This window comes from Paralichthys olivaceus, chromosome 14, assembly GCF_024713975.1.
Source record: "Paralichthys olivaceus isolate ysfri-2021 chromosome 14, ASM2471397v2, whole genome shotgun sequence".
NCBI lineage: Eukaryota > Metazoa > Chordata > Actinopteri > Pleuronectiformes > Paralichthyidae > Paralichthys > Paralichthys olivaceus.
Window position 1 is genome coordinate 21221758 of NC_091106.1, and position 23346 is coordinate 21245103.

The following is a 23346-nucleotide window of genomic DNA, read 5'->3' on the forward strand; positions in this document are numbered from 1 at the left end:
CATAGATCTTGATGTAAAAAATATTTAGAAGGACTGATATCTATGAGTGTGTGCAATTTGGTGCAGAGAAAAATAAAATTGTAGATCTACCGCATTCAAATGTGGTTACAAAGGGGGCTGATCTTATTCAGCTATACAGTAAGACATTTTAACCCAGATCTGAACAAAGGGCTGGATCCAGGAATGTTTTATCACTTTCCTTTACGTGAAAGGGCCCTTGGCGGAGGTATGCGCCTGAAGGAGTTCCACTCGTAAGAGGTCAACTTTTGCTCAAATGTAACAGACATTTTTTCTTTCCGTAAAAATATATAACTTACATGCGACTCACTGAACAAGAGGCCACGCCTCATTGTTTGTTTTGTTCTCCATCTTTTCTAATTCTGGTATGGAACCCACCTCCTGCCAGGAGTCCTCCATCATCCCTACTTTTACAATTTAATGGTGCTTCTTCTCTCCTCCTTGCTCACTTTTACACTCTTCACTGCCTTTTCTACCTTTCACACTCTTTGTCCTCACCTGTCTACACTCTCACCTTCTAGAAAACACCCGATCAACCTGAACAGTGCAAAACAAAGAGGGGTGTAGTGTTGAGGAATCTGAATCAAATGACAAGAGAAGCCTAATAATAGCCATTATCATAATAACCCCAATTTCAAGGAAATGGAAAGCAGTGGGAAATGCGCACGGCAGCATTTGCTACCCCTGCAAGCCGTTATTAGAAGTGTTTGGTGTTTTGAACATAATTTGGCCGCACAATGTGTTGTGTTGATTAACAATTACTGTGTGAACAAGACAAGGGGGAAGTCACAGGGTAAACTGCTGTTCTGAATATGAGGGTGGTGCTTTTTAGACCCACAGCTGTTGTCAAATGACATTTTGTTTTTCTCTGAGGATTAGGAAGAACCCCTTTAGAGAGCATAATGGAAATGTGTGAGTTGTAGCATGTGTGCGTGAAGAAAGTGAGTGTGTTAACAGCATGCTGGTGTGACTTTTCTTTTGTATCATATTTAATGAGTATTAAGTGTTGGCGTGTGTGTCTGCTAATTGCGAGGCCTTTCACAATTCTGAAAGTATGTTACTGAGGAAAAATAAAGGGTAAACACAGACGCTGTTTCCATGTTTTAATGTTTGTGTTTGAAGTTATTAACTTTGAATGTGGCCCTGTTCAAACCTGGTATTAACATCCATCTTGGGTGAAGCAATCACAGTAAGAAAGAAAAGTGGTTAATTGTGAAACATTAGTGGGTCAGAGGACATCAGCTGAGTGGAGGGTTCAAATCTGGACCAGGACCCACCTCCAAATGTGATCGATCGGATCTCAAATTCATCCTCAATGTGTCTTGTGTGCTTCCAGACATGTACTGAGAGGTAACCACTTGTGATCAGATCAACCGAGATGGCCTGAAAAGGACCTGTGTGTGTGAGACAGTGTGTGAGTGTACTGACCTCCAGCTGTGTTACCCTTGCTTCCCTTCCCTCTGTCGGTGCTGGATGGGTCCAGCGAGCTCATGTCGGACATCTTGACTCCGGATCGAGCCTCAGCGATCAGTTGCCTGGCTCGCTCTCTCAGCTGTCTTCGCCGCTCTGCATCCCGCTCCTGCACAAACAGACACACAAATATGCACAAAAACATGAACAAAAGAAACAAAAGAATTTCACTCATCCCTGTACAGGTGCAAGGAAATGTTATAAGATTCAGAGGGAGGGGGAGTGTGAGCGCACACCGTTTACTACAAATACAAAAAGTTTTGTTATCAAAATGGATGTACACAAACCACACACACAGACACACACACACACAATATTGGCACTAGACATTCAGTATTGAGCCGTCACCATCAGAGTAATGGCAGAAATGCCATTTTCAGGGCAATCCAATCTGATTCTGCTGATAACACAGTCCACCACACATACACTCGCAGAGCAACGGGAAAACCTTGATGATGTCAATTGACAAACACTTAACTGATAAATACCCCACCAAGCGCACACACACAAACATACACACTTGGGCCACCAGATACACAAGATACACACATTTCAAGACAGGTAACTTAAAATTAAGTTTTTTTACAAGACTGTCACAATGTGACTTCCAGAAAATAAGGGACACCAAAGAAGATACAGAGAGAAACACAATTCATTCAAAGCTGCTCTATAAAGCAGATAGTTCAAAGTAATGAGGGAGAAAACTTTATAACTATTCAGGCTGTGGAGTTGTGATATTTCTAAGGCAGATGAAGAGTAATGTGCTGCAGCGGTCAATTCTGGTTTTAAGGCTACCATGAAAAACAGTTCCGAATATTGCCTGCATGACAACCGAAGTTACGAGGGACATAAACTAACACAAACTCGTCTTACACAACACAATCTAAGCACTAACAACACTTACACACTGAAAACTCCACCTTGCACCCCCCTCCATTCCCAAATATACACAACCACATCCCACCCCAAGGGAGAGTGAAGCTGCATTTCTCTATCACTGCTCTCCCTCCCTGTGGTTTTCTGTTAATCAGCCTTCTCCATATTGAGAAAGGGGTTTTAGGGCTGGCCTACTGAAGCCGCCCATTTATCCATTAACAAAACAAGCAGCGCCCGCTAATGAGCTACATCTCTCCATTTCCATGTCAATTGTTTGCTTGTAGCCATTGTTAGGGTGGGACAATGGGGCTGTTTTGTAAATGACAGCAACCCTAATGCACTTTGTGTGTGTGTGTGTGTGTGTGTGTGTGTGTGTGTGTGTGTGTGTGTGTGTCTGTGTGTGTGTGTGTGTGTGTGTGTGTGTGTGAGTGAGAGAGCCCAAGGGGATGCCCACAGGGGAGCGGAACTCACCTTAGAGAGAAACTGGTAAAGACAGAGAGAGTGACAGAGTGAGGAGATGAGTGAGAGCCAGCTTGTAGAAAAGCAGAGTTTCAAGCATAACAACACATCTTTTCCAGCTCCCAGTCACATTTCTTCAGGGAAACAAGGAATTATGATGGCTCAGTTGAATGAAAAAGGGAGTTTGTAAAAAATTCATTACTAAAGTGCTTTACAGTACAAAAGTAAAAGTACAGGTAAAAAACCTCAAAGACATTCTATAATGACCAAATCTCCGCAATTTTTGTCAATTGTTAGAATCAACATTTCATTGCAAGAGACCACAACTTGATTTTCAGCAGGACATCAACAGAGACATCATCAGGTGTCTAACAGAACGGGCAAAACAAACTTATTACAGTGACCTTGAGAGTTTAGTCCACTGCAGTTTAGGAAAACTATCATCTGTTGAGCAGAGCAAATAAATGGAAAATAAATTGGAACACAAGATTGACCCCAAACATTATATTTTGGGGGAGGGGGGGGGGGATTTTTGTCAGCAGAGTGTCAACTGTCACCAGTTTTAAAGTTGAGAGAAATGAGCCAGAGGTCAGGAAGCGGTTCAGAACAAAAACACACGCTTGGCTGGACTGCCTGAAATACATTTGAAAAGAAACTTAAAAGATGTGGCATAGTATAATCGCTGGTTTGCAGCAAACTTTCATGACATAATTTCTTTCTCTGTTTAAGGCTCCCGTTTTGTTTTGTTCCAATTTTTCTTTCTTTCAATGGATCCTCACTTCCAAATGTCGTATTGCAATTTCTTTGCAGGATTGTCCTCTTGTTCATAAATTTAATATGATAAAGAGTAATGTCACTGATGGCCTTCTGGCTATGGACTGGTTCTGATATCCAATCTGGCCTTCACAGATATGGATACAACTACCAGTTTAAGTGTGCCTTTGTATACATACATATTCTCAACACCCTCCCAACACAACCCACTGCATTATTGTTGTCAGCCATTTTTGGGACAGGAAATAGGAAACTGACTTTGCCTATCCAGAGGCTAGGATTAACACTATAGCCTATCTGACTAGCGCCTAGCTCAGTCCGCTACAAAGCCACTGATTAGAAAACAGGAGAACGTGGGGGGAGGAGGAGAGAAGAAGAGTTGAGGGGAGAAGAAGAGAGGAAAGGCTTTTTATTGTATAAAAGACAGAGTGTAAAATGATCTATGATCAAATCTTCCTGTAAAGAAAGTAAACAACTAAACTTGAGTGCATGTGTGATTTTGAAACTGTTGGAATATGTTTCCTTTGCTAAATAACCATATTTTAGTTTAAGAATTGAACAGATGATGTTTAGGTTTTCATTATCAAAACACCTCTGCCAACCAGTGCAGTTTCTTTTTTCCAGATTCATATCAGGATACCGTGACCCTTGACCCCAAAATCTACTCAGTTAATGCCAAATGTGAAATACTACCCTTGAAAAGTTTTTGAGATTTCACATTCACAAAAAACTTGATATATCGCGTTCACAACAATGGAACTTACATGCGTACGGAGGAACAGACAACCCAAAAACATAATGTCTCCTGCCACTGGCGTAGAGGCATAACAAAAACTTGTTCATGATTTAGAAAAGCAATAACTGCTATGCGAAAAAATAGTAATAATAACGAGGAATTGGACAGCGCCCACAGAGAAAATGAATATGAACACATTTTGCAAGAAGCTGGTGAGAGTGCATTATTTCTACACAACATTTAGGTCCCACTGAGACGGAACATTCACCCCACTGTTATCAACACTTACATCGCAAATACAACTTACTGTTTTTTTAGGAACAAGTTATTCAAGAACTTTTTTCCAGGCATTGGCTTGTTGTCCATGTGGTGATGAAATGCCACCTAGTGGACATTATGTTAAAACTAAGCAATGATCACAGTCGCGTTTCCAACCGGGAAAGTGTAAATGGGCATCACACGTAACAGGGACAATTAACACACGTAGGCTTTTTATTCTGTAATACGGGAAACAACCAACCAAAAACCACCTGAAAACAGCAGAGCAGGCAAACGCAGCCAGCCGCGTCGTTACATGATCAAAGCCAGGGGAAAAAAGAAGTGGAAAAAAGGAGGGGTGAAGCATGTCAGCTGATGGTCAGTGGGAAGCACAGCTTCAAGAAAAGAGACTCAGGAGGAGAAGATTTCAATGAAGACAGCTAGGACAATTGTGTACTGTGTCTTCCATTGACTGATTGGAACCTCCAGGGGAAGCAAGGATAAACGGTTGAGTGCGAAGCTGAGACAGGGGGCTCCTCTGTGGGCTTGGCGTCGGGGTGAGGACCCCTCTCTGCTCTGGAAGCTGTTTTTGAGCAGGGAGAGAAGGTTGTCGCCTTGGTTGCTCTTTTCTGGGCAAGGAGAAAGAGAGAGGGAGGGCACGCACCAGTGGTCATGTACAGAGACCTGGCGTGGGCATCGAGCAATGCCACACACACACACACACACACACACACACACACACACACACAGGGATGAACACACAATCACTATCTGAAAGGGTTTGCCAACCTCCCAGATAGCCAGCCAGTCTGGCAGCCAGTCATGCAGCTCCAGACATTTGTCATGACAGGCTAATTCACAGTCAAGAGGTGCTTTAGGTCTCTATCTGGTCCAGGCACACGCACGCACACACGCACGCACACACACACGCACACACACACAAAACAAAGAAAACACACGCACTTATGTTGCTGTGTGATCACACACATTGATTCAAAACTATATAACAGAAAAACACACAGTTGACCGACACTTTTCTCATTTCGTTATTGTACTTTACTTAATATTCACAATACTGTAAGACAATAATATAAATAGTGTGGCTTTTCCTAAAACTGAATCAACATATGTCCACCACAAAAGTGTGAAATAATTCAGTTACAAAAATTAAACTAACTTCCTGGTCATGAGAACAGTTGACAAAGAGACGAATCATCACTTCATTTATAGGGAATCTCAGTTATCTATTAAACAGGCAAACTGGACTGACAACGTCTTTTGCCAAAGGATTTAATATGGCTGACTTGAAGCTGTTGTAGCCAGACCCATTCCCAATATACTGTGTTGCACAGATTATGAGATTGTTGAGTTGCAGAGGTGCACGTGGAAGTCGAAGTAGTAATCTAGACAGTCTTTATGTTTCTTTCTCATTATACCTTCCATTTCCATTTCTAATTTATAAATGTAGTTAGTGAAGGTTAATTTGACTATTTCATTATTTACTTTTATTGCAGTTACAATGACTGTAAAATGAACACTGCCACTGCTGGTCTTTATTCTACTATGAGTCGGCCAGGGTCAGGTTTGGAGATTGGACTATTGTTAAGAGAGTTAGAGGAACAAACCGTAAAATTTTATCTTGTGGTGGGAAGCAATGGGATTTTTTGGAAAATGTGGTATTTTAATTTAAAGACACTGCAGATGCTTGCAGTTATACCAAAGCATATTTCTGTTAATTTAACGGCAGTATAGGCATTTTTTTTTTTTTAAATAGCACATTCCAAATATAGAAATCCATCACTGTCAGTACTCCTTATTGCTCAAATTGTGGTCAAAAGAGTGAGAGAGAGACGAAGAGAGAGAGAGGGGGGGGAGCTTATCGGCTGGTTCCAGACAGAGTGCACGGATCAATGGGCTTGCAAGGCCCACAGTGATCAATGCATTTGATAAAGAATTAAAGAAGAGCCACTGTACATGGCTATCAAAGAACCAGGACACGGCCTAATTATGATTCGACGTGTGCGTGCGCATGATAGGGGTCTGTGTGTGTGTGTTTGTGTGTAACTTGTACATAAATATAAATCTGTGAGATGTCAGTGTGGATGTGGTATGAAAGTGTGTATTGTACACCTGTGGGTCATAGACATCGGAGTGTGTGTGTTTGGGTGCAAAAGGAATGGTGTGGGAGTTGTGTTTATAAGCATGTGTACTGCCGTTTTCAGACATGACCCCTGGGTAAAATCCGGAGAATTGGCTACTGAATTTACCGAGAGTTTTCCTTTACACGTGCACAACGCAGCAGGAGGTTTTCTGCACAGATGCGTTTAGAACAGCAACTTAATACAAAGGAGGCCAGGCAGCGAAAGTCTGTACAAACTGTGGAGAATCACTCGGACATTTGTGCTCACACATGCACCTCCTCCAGAGAAGATACAGTGGATCTGGAGACCAGTGCATGTGTGTGCGTTTAAAAAGTACTGTGTGGAAATCAAGCAGATATTTCTTGAGCAAATAAACGTGTTTGACTTCTGAAGTTCTGTTGAACTGTGGCTTTACAATTGAATTAACAGTTTGTCTTGAGCAGTGTTTGTGTGTGTGTTTGTGTGTGTTTAACAAAGGGCACTTGTACAGTAGGACAGGTAGAACAGGTAGAGTGGAGACTATTCAACACACACACTAAAGTGTCAGAGGAGCTCGTCAGTGACAGGCGAGTAAGATGGGAAGGTTTTGCCCTTTAAATAGACAGGATAATTACTGTGGAGAGACAGAGAGAGGAAGGGAGAGAAAAAAAAGAGGTGGAAAGAAAGACAGAGAACATGAGCTGAACTCTGTGATGGTGGGCGACAGAAAAACACAAGTAACCCGTCACTGTACAAGACCCTTTGTGAGTAAAGACGGACAGTCAGTGCGTGTGAAGGGGTTCCCTCTAAATAAAGAAATCAGAAGCTTAACTCAATTGTGATGAGTAGAAAATAATTAAAAGCTCGGTCAATCAATTGACATGATGTTAACATGTTGTAAAACCACTTTCCTTCAATAAATGAAAATTATTGGAAACTAATCTTACAGGTGCCTCTAAAAACCCTGGGCGTGTACAGAGGCACTGATGGAGACTGCGCATGATGGAAGAGAAGCACAGTATCCAGACTTAAACCCTATGGAGCTGGTTTGAGATAAACTGGACAGGAGGTCAAAGCACATTAAAAAGGCACACAATGTGTTCAGCTGCTGAAAAAGCCAAACATTTCATTGGGATTTTAAATTCCAGACTATTTATTTTATAATTCTTCATTTGTTTTATGGTTTTTCAGAAATCACATTTTGGTAACTGGAAAATTGAGGTGCTCCAAAACTCAAGAGCAGTAATGTAAATCTGAACACATTTAAATATAAAACAAATGCTCCACCCTATCACACAAGTGCACACCCACACATGGACAGAGAAATTAAACCTTCTACTTAAGCTAAAACAAAATCTTTAGTAAAGTACTGGGATTACGGTAATTTCATATGAAATAAACATTAAATATTCTCTCATCTGAGGAGTTCAGGCTTCATATTTTATTCATGCAAAGTGGCTTTTAGAAAGAGAGAGATCAGAGTTATAGTGTGGACGTGAAAAACATTTCCACTTGGTCAAACGTGAACACAAGGCATGTCATAACTTGACGGGAGACAGAGGAGAGAAAGAAAGAGAAGTACATGAGTTCAGACATGTGTGTACCACAGCTTTCCTCTGTGATGGCTTGATCAGCTCTTAGTGATGCAACTGAGAGAGCTGTCTCAGACACACACACACGCAATTTAGAGGTTCACTTTGATCTCCACTCCAGCCAATTCAGCCACACACTCCAAGACCTGTGCACACACACATGCACACACACACACACACACACACACAACCCAAAGAAACTCCCCGGCAAACTATTTAGTTTCATTAAGGGCACATTCTTCAAAAAGAAAAGAGAGAGAAAGAGAAAAAAGGGAGGGGTTGGAGGGGTGAAGAAAGGGAGAGAGAAAGCGAGAGCTGGAAGAAGAAAGGGACAGCAGCCACATTAAAATGAGACCTGGAGAAAAACTATTACTGCTGGGAGAAAGTTGAAAAGGAGAGAGGAAAGAAAAACGAGGAGGAGGAGTAAAGGACAAAATGTTGACAAAAAGGAGAGTGCACAAGGCCATATTTGCATTTTGAAGATATTTGACATATTTTCTTTATTTGCTGCAAAAACAATCTTTAATGGTTGAAATCATCAGAAACCAATCTGCAGTTAGAATATCTGTTTTATGGAGTGAGATTCTCAAATGATTCACAGGATTATATCATATAATTTGTTCAAAGCCTAAATGTAACCTGCGTGGCACATTTAAAGTTCTGCAACAAGGTATTATGTTGTCTGTAATAATGTGATAAACACATTCATTTTTCATAATCTCAGATTAAATACAGTACAATGAGTACTAACTCTGAAAAAACATGTTTGTTATTTATTTTTAAGGGGAAGAAATTCAGAAAGAGGGCTGTGCCTTGACATTAAGGAAGGAAGGAAGGAAGGGAATAAGGAAAAGAGGAAGGAAGGGAAGATGAAAGGGAGGGAGGGAGGAGTTAAGGAAAGAAAGAAGGCAGGAAGGAGGGATGGAAGGAAGGAATGATTTAAGGAAGGAAGACAGGAAAGATGGAAGAAATGAAGGAAGGAGGGGAGAGAGGAGAGAAGGAGTCAAGCAGGAGAGAAACGGAGAAGCCAGTCAGAAAGAAAGAATAATAGAAAAAAGAAATATGGACATGAATGCAGTGGAGTCAGGATCAAAGGGCAGACAGCAGATGGGTGCAGATGACAACACCCACAGGTCACAACAGCAGAGACACAGGAGACCCCTCCACTCCTGAGAAGAAGGAATGGAGGAGGAGGAGGAGGAGGAGGAGGAGGAGGAGGAGGAGGAGGTAGGGGTGCTGGTCGGCAAAAATCAAACAGGACCCAATTATAGGAATCACAACGAGTCAGTGAGCAGGGGAACTCTCTCTACCTGGAAAACACCAAGGCATGTGTGTGTGTAGAGAGCACATGCACACACACACACACGTTCAAAAGAAGTGCACAGTGCACACATGTTTTTGCATTACAGAAATATAGACAGATGCACACAGGAGCACGTGCTTGTGCATCCACGTGCACACAAAACACTAAAAGACACACTTCTCCCAAAACCTGGTGTGGATCCTGATAATTAGCCTGGCCAGGCCGCTGTGAAATTACTGTTCTCATCTGCTAATGGATGAAAAGACCTGAAGCGAATAGACGCAAGCGCACACACACATACACTTCTACATTAAAATAATACCAGTGGGAATGACTAGAAAAGACTACAACAAAAAAGTGGGATAAAATACGAGAATAAAGTCCTCGCCCTAAATATTTTAGGGAGGCTCATTAATTACCCATCTGGCTGCAGTGTGGGTAGGGGGTGGTGACATTACAACATTACAAGACATCAGCACTGTGACTACTGATATGTTTTGAAGGCCACCTATGAGGAGAACAAGGAGGGGGGTGGTGGGCTTGAAAATAATTAGTACGACTGCTTGTCCGTCATAGATCACAGAGACGAGGACAGCCGACAAGACAAGAGGAAGAGAAGATGAGGTGCAGCAGAGAGACAGAACGAACAAAAACAAGAAACGTGACAAAAAGACTTCGGGGTGGTTAAGTCGGTGGGTGAAAAAAAAAAAACCTGATGGTTATGAACAGAAAGAAGGAGTGACAGAGGGATGAGGAAGAGAGAAAAGTGAACCTGTGACCTTAGATGAAAGAACCAGTCACTGTGGGCTACAATTAGGGATGGCAGGAGGGAGAGCATAGGTCAAGAGAACAGGGCTCTAACACATGCACATGCTCACACACGCGCGCGCACAAGCACACACACAGGCAGACACACACACACACACGAAGCATCAGCATCCAGCTAAATTCATGTTGACGGCACTCACTGTAGCTGTGGTATGTTATATATGTAAAGTGCAGCTCAGGCCACATGTTTCTGTCTGAAATAGTCCGAACCGGGGAGAAAAACTAACCAAGCCTGACCTGAATCCGACAGACGTTCTGTTTTTTGTAAGCAAACTGACCGTTTTTCCCTGAGCACAGACATGTGCATGTAGAAAATAAAGCCAGTCGGACTGACCTGAATCTGAATAGAGTTTCCCAGCTTGTCCTATGTGTTGGCATCAGTGATTTTACCCGAACTTAGATTGTAACTATGATTTTTATCAATTAACCTTTTAGTTTTATTATGATCAGTTCATCAGCCATTGTGGAGAGTGAACATGGCTGACAAGAGCAATTTATATTTATGATTTCTATGTATCTTTATTATATTGTTTGATACGTAATACTTTGTCATTCGTGAAGCACTTTGAACAGCACTAACCTATATGAGAGATCCTTAACAAATAAAGTTTAATGCATTGATTGATTGATTCAGGCATCATTGTAGTTAATAGCTGATTTGTTATGTGCTTTTAACGCTACATCCCTACCAGAGCAAACATAGCCCCCTCCTCTCCTTGAATCATTCTGTTGCAGCCACATTAGCCACTTCCCTAGAAGAATGTGGCCTGCTTTAATTGAATTAAATTATACCTTATGCATGCTAAACCACAAAGCACCTACTTAGACGGATAGAGAGTTAAATGGGAATGGCTTGGGCCTCTCGAGCTGATAACATAGGGCACAGAGACACATACACACACACTCACACTAATCAAAACAAGACATCAAGTAATCTAATCTGAATCACTAACAATTATCAGCACGTTGGCCTCAAGGCCAGTCGTCTTTCTTTGATCAATGTCTTCTATTAAAAAAAGTGTAAACAATTCAATATCTCCCTCTTAGCCCTCCTTCGTACACTCTATCCCTTAAGCATGGGAGAAGTGTGTGTGTGTGTGTGTGTGAGGGGGTTATTAACCAATTGTCCTTGGAAATGAGTAAGGAAATCAGGAGAGGGTGAGAGAGAGAGAGAGAGAGAAGTAGAGGGGTGGGTCGGGCTACTTTATGGAGCTAATCTAAGTGAAGTCAGCCATCTTGCTGCACAACAAGGAACAGAAGAGGACCCTTTTTTGTCGCAAAGGAAATATCGGCGATGCAACAGCTTTGAAGAACTCTTTTAATTTGCTTTCTGCCTCTGAAGACTTTTAAAGCCACCAGTCCTTGGAAGGTCCTCATTTATTTCCTTAGATTATGGTGGAATGGTTATTGCTGTGGCGTGAAAATACGTTTAAAAGTGTACACACATACACACACACACACACACACACATTGAAAAACATCTAATTCAAGGGCATATTTCTCTTTAAGGATTCAGGATTCAGCAAATGCAGGCGCATGCAGCTGCCGCCTTTTAGATATTTCATTACCAAAAGGTATTTATTTCATTTTACCCTAAAATCCCTTGTCGTCACAATTCTCCAAAGACATATTTTTTTCTAACCCCCTCTTTTCCTTTCTCTGAAACATTTGGAAACGGTAGTGAGGATTTGACCACGACGCTTTCCCAGAGTAACTCCTGGTCCATCAGTGTGCCCCCTCCAACACCCAGTATATTATGTTCAGTGGAGCGTGCTTGGTTCAGAGCTGGCAATTTCACTCGCGTCTTCTCTAGTCTAGTTTGCTCCGGTACAGTGATTCTCACCCCCACTTCCTTTACCATGAATGTACTTTTGCTGACAGGTGTTTGTGTACAACATTTACTTAGTGTTCCAGGGAAAGTGAGGGAGCAGCAAATTTGATCGGGATGCCGTAAAAATTGCGCAGAGTCAAGATGACCAAAGAGAGAGACTAAAAGAGAGAGAGGATAAAAAATGTTGAAGGAGTGAAGAGAGAGAGGTTGGAGGAGTCCATCCACGTTTTAGTTTTTCTTACTGACATGTTCAGGTCGTGACGTTCAGCAGTCCATAAGAGAGTCTCAGCAGAAGTTAATAAGAAAAAGTCTTTTCTCCCTCTCAAAGCCTTCTCATGACGGATTTACCATAGTGGACCGACAGAGGATGAGACAGTTTGGACAAGGCTTTTCCAGTATGTTGCAAGTGTAGTGAGCAGCAAATACAGAAATGTGGAAGTGACATGAGGGTGTTGAAAAGGCTGATGGCCACTCTAGTAGCTATTCCTGCACACACAGGTGATGCTGTACAACCCTCCAGTGCACGGAGACAAGAGGCTGAAAGGGCAGCCTTCATGTAAATCACTCAGACCTGCCTCGTCCTCAGGAACCAGGCTGATCCACACTGGGTCTCAGGTTGAGACTTTCTCTGCTGTGAGCTAGGTCTCATTTTATTTCCAAATTTTAAAAATTAAACAACTTTGACTTACATCGCAGACATTTGTAGTCCGGGTTAGTGCCGTCACGGCTGAGTTGGGAATGTTCTTGCTGCTGGCTTTCATTGCAGCGTCTCTGCGGGCCTGTTCCAGGAGGAGGCGGGCTCTCTCCTTCAGCTCCTCTTGGCGAGAGAGCAACTTCTATGTGCAAAAAAAAAAACATGATCAGATAAAACACTGCTAGAGACAATAACCTAAAATGGGTAAAGTTCACTCCCTATAATATTGACAAGACTTAACTAACCTTTTCAGCCGGGGGACTTGACACAGCTGCAGGCGCTGGCTCCTTTAAAACAGAAAAACAAAACATTAACTACAGATATGCAAGCAAATATCAGAGGCACCTCTTGACTCTGTCAACTTGTAGCAGGAGGACATATACAGAACCTACAGTCTAAAATTATGAACCAATGCACCAGCTGGGCCTGGTGGTGTGGAGAGCATGACGGCTTTGACGAGAAAGCTAAAAAAGAAAAACCCAGCCTGGAGTTTTATCTGCAGGTTAATCCTGGCTGTGTTATAAAGGAGAGCAAACAGAGCTTTTACATTCGGATTAGACAGAGGAATATTACAGTCAAGCTGTTAATAACACTAAAACATGTTTATCCTTTCAACAAGTCAAATCTGGCCTAGGTGCAGCCGAGGATGCATCCCGCTAACTAGATAAGAGCAGATCAAAATAGGGTGTCATAGCTGTCATAACCCCCCTGCAGGCCCCCGCCTTCTCCGTGACCTTTTGACTTGTAAACAGGAAGCAGTAATCTGTGGTTAACCAACACAGCAGCAATGCATTCAATGTGTGTTTGTCTCTGACTGTGTGCGCACAAGCACGCAGGTGCACGCCAGAGCGTGTGAGAGACGAGATGAGGTGTGCTCTGCGCAAAGCGTCGCCACGCCTGAGCGATCACGGCGCCAACTGCCATCAACTGAAGGGATGAGAAATATAATGAAAAATATAATGAAATGTCAAAGCAGGGGGTTCTCCTGGCTGCCTTCTATAGTCGCCACAGGTTAACGGCCCGGCCGTGATGTGTCTGGGTCTCGGCAAAGAGACAGGTGACGACAACATCTAATGCAGAATGGGAGAATTCCGGTACGGTCATCTCTGCTGCGGCATCAACAAGGTCGGGATTTGAAGCTTAGCGAGCGCCAGAAGGGAATGAATGTTCACCGCATCCTCTGTCTTATGACTGATGTAACTGCGAAAGTTTCAATCAAAGCCTGGGTGCACGGATAAAAAACCTGAACAATCCATTTAGGGGACAGGGTGGTGTTCACAGGTAAACGCTGCCAGAATCTTAATACTTGACTTAAGGTGAGAATTAGTCTACATCATACAGACGGATCTAGGGGTTGTTTAAGGTGCAGGATTTATTATTACATGTGAGTTTGCTTGATTCATTTCTTACAAACCTTTAAAGGACTTGTTTGTGAATATTCAAAACACTGGAGGAACAATGAAAAGAACAACTTCTCCATTTCAAGAATATCCATAAAAATCATCTTTTTAAAATAAAAATAACGTCACTTGTGCTGGTGAATGGTGTGGCGTGAATGATGAGACAATTTACCGATGTCTCCTAAACACTTCACATGCAAGGTATTGGTGGACAGCGCTAAAGATGTGGTATAGTTTGCTGAGAAGCCTGTAGTCCTCACTCAATTCCTGCAGTGCAGTGAGTTTGAGAGTGAAATAAGAAACTGCAATGTTAGATTTACCTAATTTGAAACTGAGCAACTGAATCTACCTGGACAAGCAGCACAAGTAGAGCTATGTATGTTAATCACTTTTTTATCACTGTTTAGTGAGTGTTTTAATTCCATTACTGTTCAGGGTGTTTACCTGTTTGGGAGGCGTGTCTGTGTGGTTGACAGGAGGGGAGCAGGTGTCTGAGTTGGGCTCAGACTCAGAGTGACGCAGGCTGGCCCTCTTCTTCTTGATGAGGTCAGCGTCCCTGTTATAGGAAAAGCCCAGTTTCTGGTGGGGTGGTGAGGAGGAGACCCCTCTCCTGGTCGGAGACACCGGTTCAGTACTTCCCTCCTGTCTATCCTCTCCCATCTCCTTTTGCTGTCTCTCTTTCTCCATCTCTCTCTCCACTCTCTGCGGTAACTCGCTAATGTCTAAAGTGTTAGCTTTGAGCAGATGCCCCCTGTCCTCCGAGCCTGGCGGTGTCGTGTGGGTCGAGTCTGTGGCTGTAGTGGGTAATACTGTACGTGGTGATGGGACAGGAGGTGAGGACTCTAAATGCCCTGCTGTTGGCAAGCTCGTTGACACTGCTGCTACATCAGCCTTCCAACCCAGCTCCATTGCATCTTCCTCTGTAGCTTTAGTGCCGTTAGACTCAGAGTTACCACCACCAGCAGACACATCCAGCTGAGAGGTAGCCTGGCGGGGCTGCACATCGTTGAGTTCGGCATAGAACTTGTCCTGACCTATGGAGGCATTCGTGTCGGTTTCAAAGTCGCCCACTTTGTATGTGCTGCGATTGCTGTTGGCCTCTATCTGCACCACGTTGAGCTCCTCACCGGAGAAGTGGGCGCGGATCTGGTACAGGTAGGTCATCACCGTTAGCTTGTCAGGAATAGCAAGCAGCACCATGTCAGACGGTTCCAGGAGGCGGGAGATGCCCAGGCTTGCAAAGCCGTCATATGCCTGCGTAAGAATCAAGACACAAAGGTAACTCAATCATAGATTCATCAAATAAAGCATAGCCTACCTGCAAATTTGGTTAAAAAAAAGGCTTTTACTGTGAAAAGAAATTTTGAATATGCCGTGTTATAAAAAGGACAGAGGATGGATGTCGGGCGACAATGGTTGATGAGAAGTCTGGTCTCTGGTTGTATTTGGTGCATGATGTATTGCACGGACGATCCACGAGTGTAGGTGTTCATGTGTGTTTGTGTGAGACACCTTTGGCATGACTGCTGACAGGTCATGTCAGGGATGGTTGTCCCCGATAAGAGACGCAGATACCCCAAGACAGAACGCTTAATCCCAAAGTGTGTGTGCGTGCGCGCTTATCGCTCCCCTACATCAACCTGCCCACGCTCTCCATCACGCGTGTAATTGGTCTGATTAGAGTTTGATGAGAAAATACAGGTTTGATTATCAAGCGACACACGAAACCCAATCCCCCATCACAGATAGACTGAGAGAGACAGAGAGAGAAGGGATGAAAACTATTATCGCAGCCAATGACAGGTAAATAAATAGATTAACGGGGCACACACACAGAAACACACACACACAAACCCATCTCTCCCTGGTATCACAGCTTGTATCTGGCCTGCTTGATAGTGTTGATCAAATTCCAACCTGTTGCAGTGCTCATTTGTTTCACTGCCTCTGCAGATATCTCCAGTCTATCAATCTACCTCTTTCTCTCTGTCTCCCTCACTGACTTCCAAACACCCCTCCATGTATTTCAACTTTTATTTGTCCAAGGGATCGTTTTGAAGAGCCTTTTCTTGCTCCCCCTTCATATTTTCTTATTTATCCAGGGAGGGGGTCTATTGAGGATGTATGATTTTTCATTAAGTCCCTACTTTGCATTCATCAATTAGATGTGGGAGCTTTCTAGTAAAGCTACTGTCTCAAGTGATGGTCTCTTGTGGGCTATATTTTCTTTCCGCCATTTTAATTGAGTGACTGAACTTAAAGGGAAGAGTTCTGGTGCAAAAGACTTAGCTTGTATTATGTGCTGTCAGAGGGGAAAATGTGTTAATAGTTTTTCTGAGTGGACACTCTCAAAAACAGGGTGAAAATTGGAATAGAAAGAGGAAAGATGTGATTTTTTGAGGATATCACTTATCACATTCTGCCAAGGAGGTTATGTTTCCACCCCTATTTGTTTGTTGCTTTATTTGCTTGTCAGCAGGTGTATGCAAAAGTCGAGAACAGATTTCCACGAAACTTTTTGGAAGGATGGGACCTGGGCCAAAAAACATATCACAATTGCAGCATGTATCCAGACAAAATTGTTGTATTTTCACAGATTTCCCAGGAAATAATTCATGAATCCTGATAAACAGGCATAGTTATGTGCCTGATGTCAATGAATGTGCCATTCAAGTTGTAAATGTAAAAAGTTAAATTTCTACATTAAGTTGTAGATGATTACAGCAGGATTACTATTAAGTGGTGGTGTTAAGTTATAACATATAAATCAGTATAAATCAGCCCATTTGAAGTGTTTGAAATCTCAATTTATCACTTAATACAGAGCTGAGCGTTCATTGTGTAGTGAGGGAACCAGGAAGGGATTTCAGACACAGCTCAGGGAAATGAACCCCTGACCGTGCAGGTTTAAACACTGTGTAATGTAGTTAATCTTATTTCATCAACTGAGACAGAGAACTGGGAACATGAGAACAGAAAAGGTGGAAATGGAGAATAAGAAGGAAGTGCTTTTAACTGCATAATATTTCTCCATTTACAATCAATTATGTTGTCTTTTGTTAAGAGAAATCTTTTTCACTCTCACCGCTTTGTCCCTTTCTATTGATGGAGAAGGTAACAATGGGTGGAACATCTATACTCGCACAGGGAAATGAGGTGTATGTAAGTGTGTGCGTGTGTGTGTGTTTGTACTTGCAAAGACAAGGCAGGAAGAAAGAGGTGACGGCGGAGAAAAAAGAAAAGGGAGCAGAGACGAGTTTGCCTTTACAGCGAGCCTGTTTAAACCCCCCCACTCTCTCTCCATTGCCTGGCAGAAAAGGAGTGTGAGAGAGAAAAGAAAGACAGAAAAGAAAGAAAAAGAATATGGGGAATAAGAGGGCCTGATTGGGTTTCTAACACGTATTCAGGGGACCAAAGTGTGCTTGCATTGTTCCCCTCTCACCCTGAGTAGGCTGTGAAAGAGAGCGACAATTTTGCTGCTCAATGGGGACAGAATGAAAGAATGAGAGAGAGAAAAGAGCGAGTGGGAGAAAGTGAGAGCAGTATGAAGAGGTAGGGAGGGAGGGAAACTCTCGAGCTGGGTTTTGTTTCAGGGCCGACGTTAGTCTTTACATGTGCTAAAGTCTTTTTGACCTCAGTGTCATGTTTTATTCTCGCTATATCTTCTCTTAGTGCGTGAGGAGCACTGATTGTGTCGTTCTGTGACAGTGACGACCGCTGAGGGAAGACCTGTCGTTTGTAAGTGTTTGTGGTCTGTGACGGCCCCTGTCCATCCTTACCGCCAGCCAATCCCAGGTAAAACCAAAAACCCAGCAATGTGTAAGTCGTCCCTCAAAATGTTGTAACTTCCCTACCTAGTCTCAGCTCAACGGCTCTTGGCTCTGACTGAAAACATAATTTTAAAAATGGCTCAGAAATATAAACTTTCTTTTTCTGAAATGGTGAAGCACTGCAGTTGTTGGCAAATGTTGGTGGAAAAAAGAGCAAAAATTGCTTTCTGCAATTAACTCAATAGCTGAACTCCAGAAAATTGAGTTTCACATATGACCAATGCAGCAGGAGTCCAGGTCTGACGTGTTCACAGCAACAGGAACATTTCTAGAATAATCAGGCGAGGGGGTGGAGCCTGGGTAGAGCGACAGGAAGCAGGATGTAGTGTATCTGCTGTGGAAAGCTCAGTTTTTTTGTTTGTTTACGGCACATCCACACCAGTGTCAACAACAGCTCTTAAATGTCGTCTTTCCAAGCTGATATCTCCATTGGCGTCTTCTACGTGTGTGACGCCTCTTTTTCATCTTGAGAAATTTGTATTTATCACTGTCTGTCGCGTGTTTGACACATTATTGACACGTCCACCTGCTCCCTGTAAATGTTCCTGTTGCATCCTCATGTGGGCTCGCTCAGACATTTTCTGAACATTTTACTGGGTTGGGTGGAAAAGTTTCAGCAAAGAGCAATTGATTGGAATATTAGCAGCTTAAGCAGCTTGTGTGTGATTTTAGAAACAAATCCAATATGATGACATATATTCTTATCAAGAAATATTATTATGCACGATAAAGATTTCTTTTATTACTCTAATCCTTGGTCAATAACATCTGAAAGAAGCCCATCAATAAACCTCGTCTTAGTATCGTCGTGAGTATTTCTCACCACTGATGGATCAGAGCAATCTTTCTGTCCAGTATGAATTTTGTATACTGTCTTTGGAAAATGACAAAGCATTTGGTCTGGACTAAATGTCACGGTCGACCTGCCCCAGGCCGTGGCTCCCTGCTCCCCCCACACTCCCCGCACTCCCTCTCTGTGACTGACAGCTATCTATCGTTGTCAATCATCTACACCCCTCCCCTCAGCCCGACCCCTCGCGGCTGTGCTCAGGGTGCTTTAGCCTGGTGCTACACTATCAGATGGCATGACAAATGACTTCTCCTTGGCCTCATTACACACACACACACACACACACACACACACACACACACACACACACACACACACACACACACACACACACACACACACACACACACACACACACACACACACACACACACACACACACACACACACCAGAGCTCTCATCATGGCTCTCATCATGCAGATTCCTCAAAAGGCACATATAATGTGTGAATACATCCAAAGACCAGCACACATGCATACACATGTCCATTGATAATAGATCAAGGTTGTATCTGCTCTAAATATTCACGTCTTTAGCTTTTTTCTTTTTTCTCTCATTTTCCCACCCCCAAATATTGATTGTCCTTATCTGTCATAATTCAGCAGCACAGTCTGAGCTCATTGCAATCACTCCTCACAGATAGACCGTGAGAGGAGGAGGGGGCATGTCTATCAACTAGCCATGAAAAGCAGAGATGCTTGTCATTTCTATACATTTCCATTTCGCCCGTCCATTCAATAAACTCTGTACGCTCCACAACTCTTTATGAAGCAGCTCTATACAGCACTGGATGGGCGATATGTCTTTAAACATCACTGTCTTTCATTCCTCAAACTAATTCCTCTTTCTCTTGTTTTCTTTATTCAGTTGTTTTTTCCTCACTTGCTCTCTGGGATCTTTAACCAGTCACACTATGCGATCCACACCTGAGCCTGGTGCGAGTGGTTTCTCTCTTTTTTTCCACGCAGTATCAGGGACACCCTCGTCTTGTTCAACACCTTCAGGGTGCTACATGACACCACATGATGCATTCTGCCTCTTTCCCTTTGCCTGAGCTCATCGCTCAGCTTTCACAATCATCTAGAACCTCAAGTATCCTTCATTTGCAGATATGTGGCACTACGGGAAACATACCAACATCAACTCCAATCACATCTCAAACTAGAATGGAAGTCAGTAGAGCACGACTCCTAACAGTCCTTTTGAATTCAATCACAAAATTCAACCCACTTTTAAATATCATCCCACAAAATATTAAAACCATTTCCATTAAGATCTCTGAATTACTCCCTGGGAGATGAGTGAAAATCTCTAAAATCTTGCACTGTAAAAGAAAGTATTTTAAAACCCTGGATCTGCTCCACACTTTCTTAGCTCATGTCCCATCCTTCCACTGAGGTGTGTGGAAATTAATTCAGTAGATTTTTTATGTAATCCGGCTGAAGAACAACAAGCAAACAGACAAATGGACAGGGGCGATGGTTTCCCTGTCTGATGTTAATGAAAACTATCTGAATCAAACTTTTTGATTCTGATTTACTTAGATTATTTCACAGTTCACTGCAAAGGAACCACTCGCTTGGTCAAATATACATCGGCAACAGTACATGTCGACAAAGAAGCTAGTCGCAGCACACCGGGTACAGAGCTGCAGCTATTCACCAGCTATCACCTTCTACGGCATATTCCCATATTACTTATATCTAACCAATTTCTTCAGGGCTACTTGAACACCTGGAGGGGGGTGAGGGGCAGTTAGCAGATATGGGATTGGGTCTCTCCCTTTTCCTCCACTATGGTTATTGTCAACAGGGTAGCATTCATGCCTAACAGGGCCACCAGAGGTTATCACTGAGCCAGAGTGTGTATGAGAAGAGGAAATCAAGCTGGAGGAACCTGACGCATATCGTTCTGTGTAGCCCTCAGGGCCAGAGAGGGGACAGGGCGCCTGTGTGTCTGTGTGTATATGATTGTGTAGTAACAGAGTAAAAGTGGGGGAAACAGCAATGTCCATGTGTGTGTATGGAAAAAGTGAATGAGCACACAAAGAGCCAGAGGGAAAGAGTGTGAGCCTCAAACTGTGAATGTGTAGATATGATAACATAGGGCAAGGAAGAATATAGGTGTGTGTACATTTGCCTCATGAAGAGAATGGTTTATTCAGTTGAGGTTTCGGGGTGTGGGCATTTGTGTGGGTTGAAATTTCTTCTTAGAACGGTGAACGGCAGAGGCATGAAACCACAGACAATGATATTTGGATTCACACCAATAAACACGTTCGGTCCTCTTCCTGTACACGCTTTTAGATATATACACACAAAATCAACCCAACATAAAAATGTATTCTTATAATACACTCACAGCAGTTTAGTGAGCTCCCAGCAGGATGCTGAGTTAAGATACTATCTCACCTCTGCCAGGTGACTCCGTTGTGCTTTGGACACACACGTCCATGAGCACACATCACAGCAGGAGGCAGCATGCTATGAAAACTGTCAATATAACATTCTTGCTGTGGAGCAAGTGAGTGTGATTTTGAGTAAATGCATTTGCCTGCCTTCATCTGTGTTTCCACCCTCCCCTGTCAAACCATGTAAACACACATACAATCTGCATCCAGGGATTAATGGCAGATCTCTAAATAAGGCCAAATGGGAGACGTGGATGGGAGGGAGCTAAGTGGTGTGAAGGGCCCAGCGGTGGCTGCCTCTTACCTTTTTGTTGTTTTCTTTAATATCCTGAGGATTGAGCGACTTGTAGTCTCTGGAAAGAACCATGGGGAGGGTCGGAGAGAAGGCAGGCAGAGAAAGAGAGGGAGAGAAAATGGGAAACAGCGGAGAAAGAGGTGTGTTTAAATATGCGTCACATGTAATGGCATTAGAACTGTAACATGTAATTTCATAGCAGTGCAATCAACAGAACCAATAGAGTGGAAAATATGTAAAAATAACACACCGCAGTGCAAAGGCACACAGGCATAAACACACACACATACACAAAAGTAGATAGAGCAGAGTTTAGATAAATGATCTTTATGTCTGCTCCTGCAGGTTTTCCACATGCTGTACTTTTGAGGGTTACATAAACTAAATATACTAAACATTTAAGGAGTCTCTCTCTCTCACACATACACACACACAGACACTCAGAATTACAATCACACACACGCTGTCGGCAAACATGCCACTCTTTATTTAAAATTGAGAGTGATGGATTGAGGTGGCAAGTGTGGACACATCTGTCATCTAAATCAAACAAACCAACAGGAACGATGACAGGTTAATTGTCATAATATGATACCAATGATAAGAGTCTTAAACTAATGTAAATACACCAGACTTATGACTTGACCTTAACATTCTTCTTCCACAATGGTTGCCACCCCAGATGTTTATTTAATGCATCATACTGTAAAACAAACATTCTCATGTGTGTGTGTTTCTTCCATACATTGTGTCAGGTCTGAAGTGATGCAGCAGGGCACAGAAGGCCAGCCCATTCCTCCATGAGGTGGTGAAGTTGGTGATCTTGACCCCACGGTAGTTCTTGGTGACCTCACGGCACCAGACCAACAGAGACTGGCTGGCGTTCGGCTTCCCTCCCAAAATTGGACTTGGGACGGGGCTGGGCTGCAGGCAGAGAGAGAGAGGAGGGAGGAGGGATGAAAGCAGAGTAATTGGACATGAACAGGACAAAAAATTGTGATCATCTTCACAATGTACTGATGCAACATGTTGATTCATTTAAGCCTGACAATTATGAATTTTTGGTACCTATAGATATTAGGGAGTAAAACATTTTCAAAACTGATACATCAGCAGACAGATCGAATACAAATGTTGGCAGTTAAGATTCTGTTATCACCTTATGATAAAGAGTTGTAATTGAGGCTTGATATTTTACAGTTTAATGATGAACTTTATTATAAATTGAAAGAAAACACAAATAAAACCAAACATATAGAAATTGAATTGACAAAATAAATGTTTTAATGTAAAGTATAGACCAAACTGACTTTTTTTGGTGTATCCTGTAAAATAAACATTTTCATATTGGTGCATTTCAGCAAACATAAACGCAAATACCTTCTCTTTGAAAGGTGCATATCGACGAATGGGTTGGGCTCTAATACCTCTTCAAGAAATTATAACTATGACGTAATGTAGGTTTTTACTGTGTGAAGTATAAAAACATTGATACTGCTAAAAATAAAAATTTGATTTTTTAAGTTTTATTTTCGATTGTCCGAGCTCTGAGTGTTTTTTTTTTTTTTTTACTCAGCAACATCCATCCAACCAATTAACAA

The 23346-nt window shown here is 42.5% G+C and overlaps 1 protein-coding gene across 10 annotated transcripts in view; it reads right to left on the reverse strand.

Moving 5' to 3' along the window:
- Positions 1 to 23346, reverse strand: part of ehbp1 (EH domain binding protein 1) — a 123878-nt gene that overhangs the window by 43267 nt on the left and 57265 nt on the right. For all 10 annotated transcript variants that reach the window (XM_069538444.1, XM_069538443.1, XM_069538441.1 and 7 more), the window contains 6 exons: positions 22491 to 22669; positions 21755 to 21803; positions 14804 to 15613; positions 13205 to 13246; positions 12955 to 13101; positions 1447 to 1597 (listed from right to left, as the gene is read on the reverse strand). In XM_069538444.1, the coding sequence (XP_069394545.1) occupies positions 1447 to 1597; positions 12955 to 13101; positions 13205 to 13246; positions 14804 to 15613; positions 21755 to 21803; positions 22491 to 22669 (1378 nt within the window). The remainder of the gene's footprint in view (positions 1 to 1446; positions 1598 to 12954; positions 13102 to 13204; positions 13247 to 14803; positions 15614 to 21754; positions 21804 to 22490; positions 22670 to 23346) is intronic.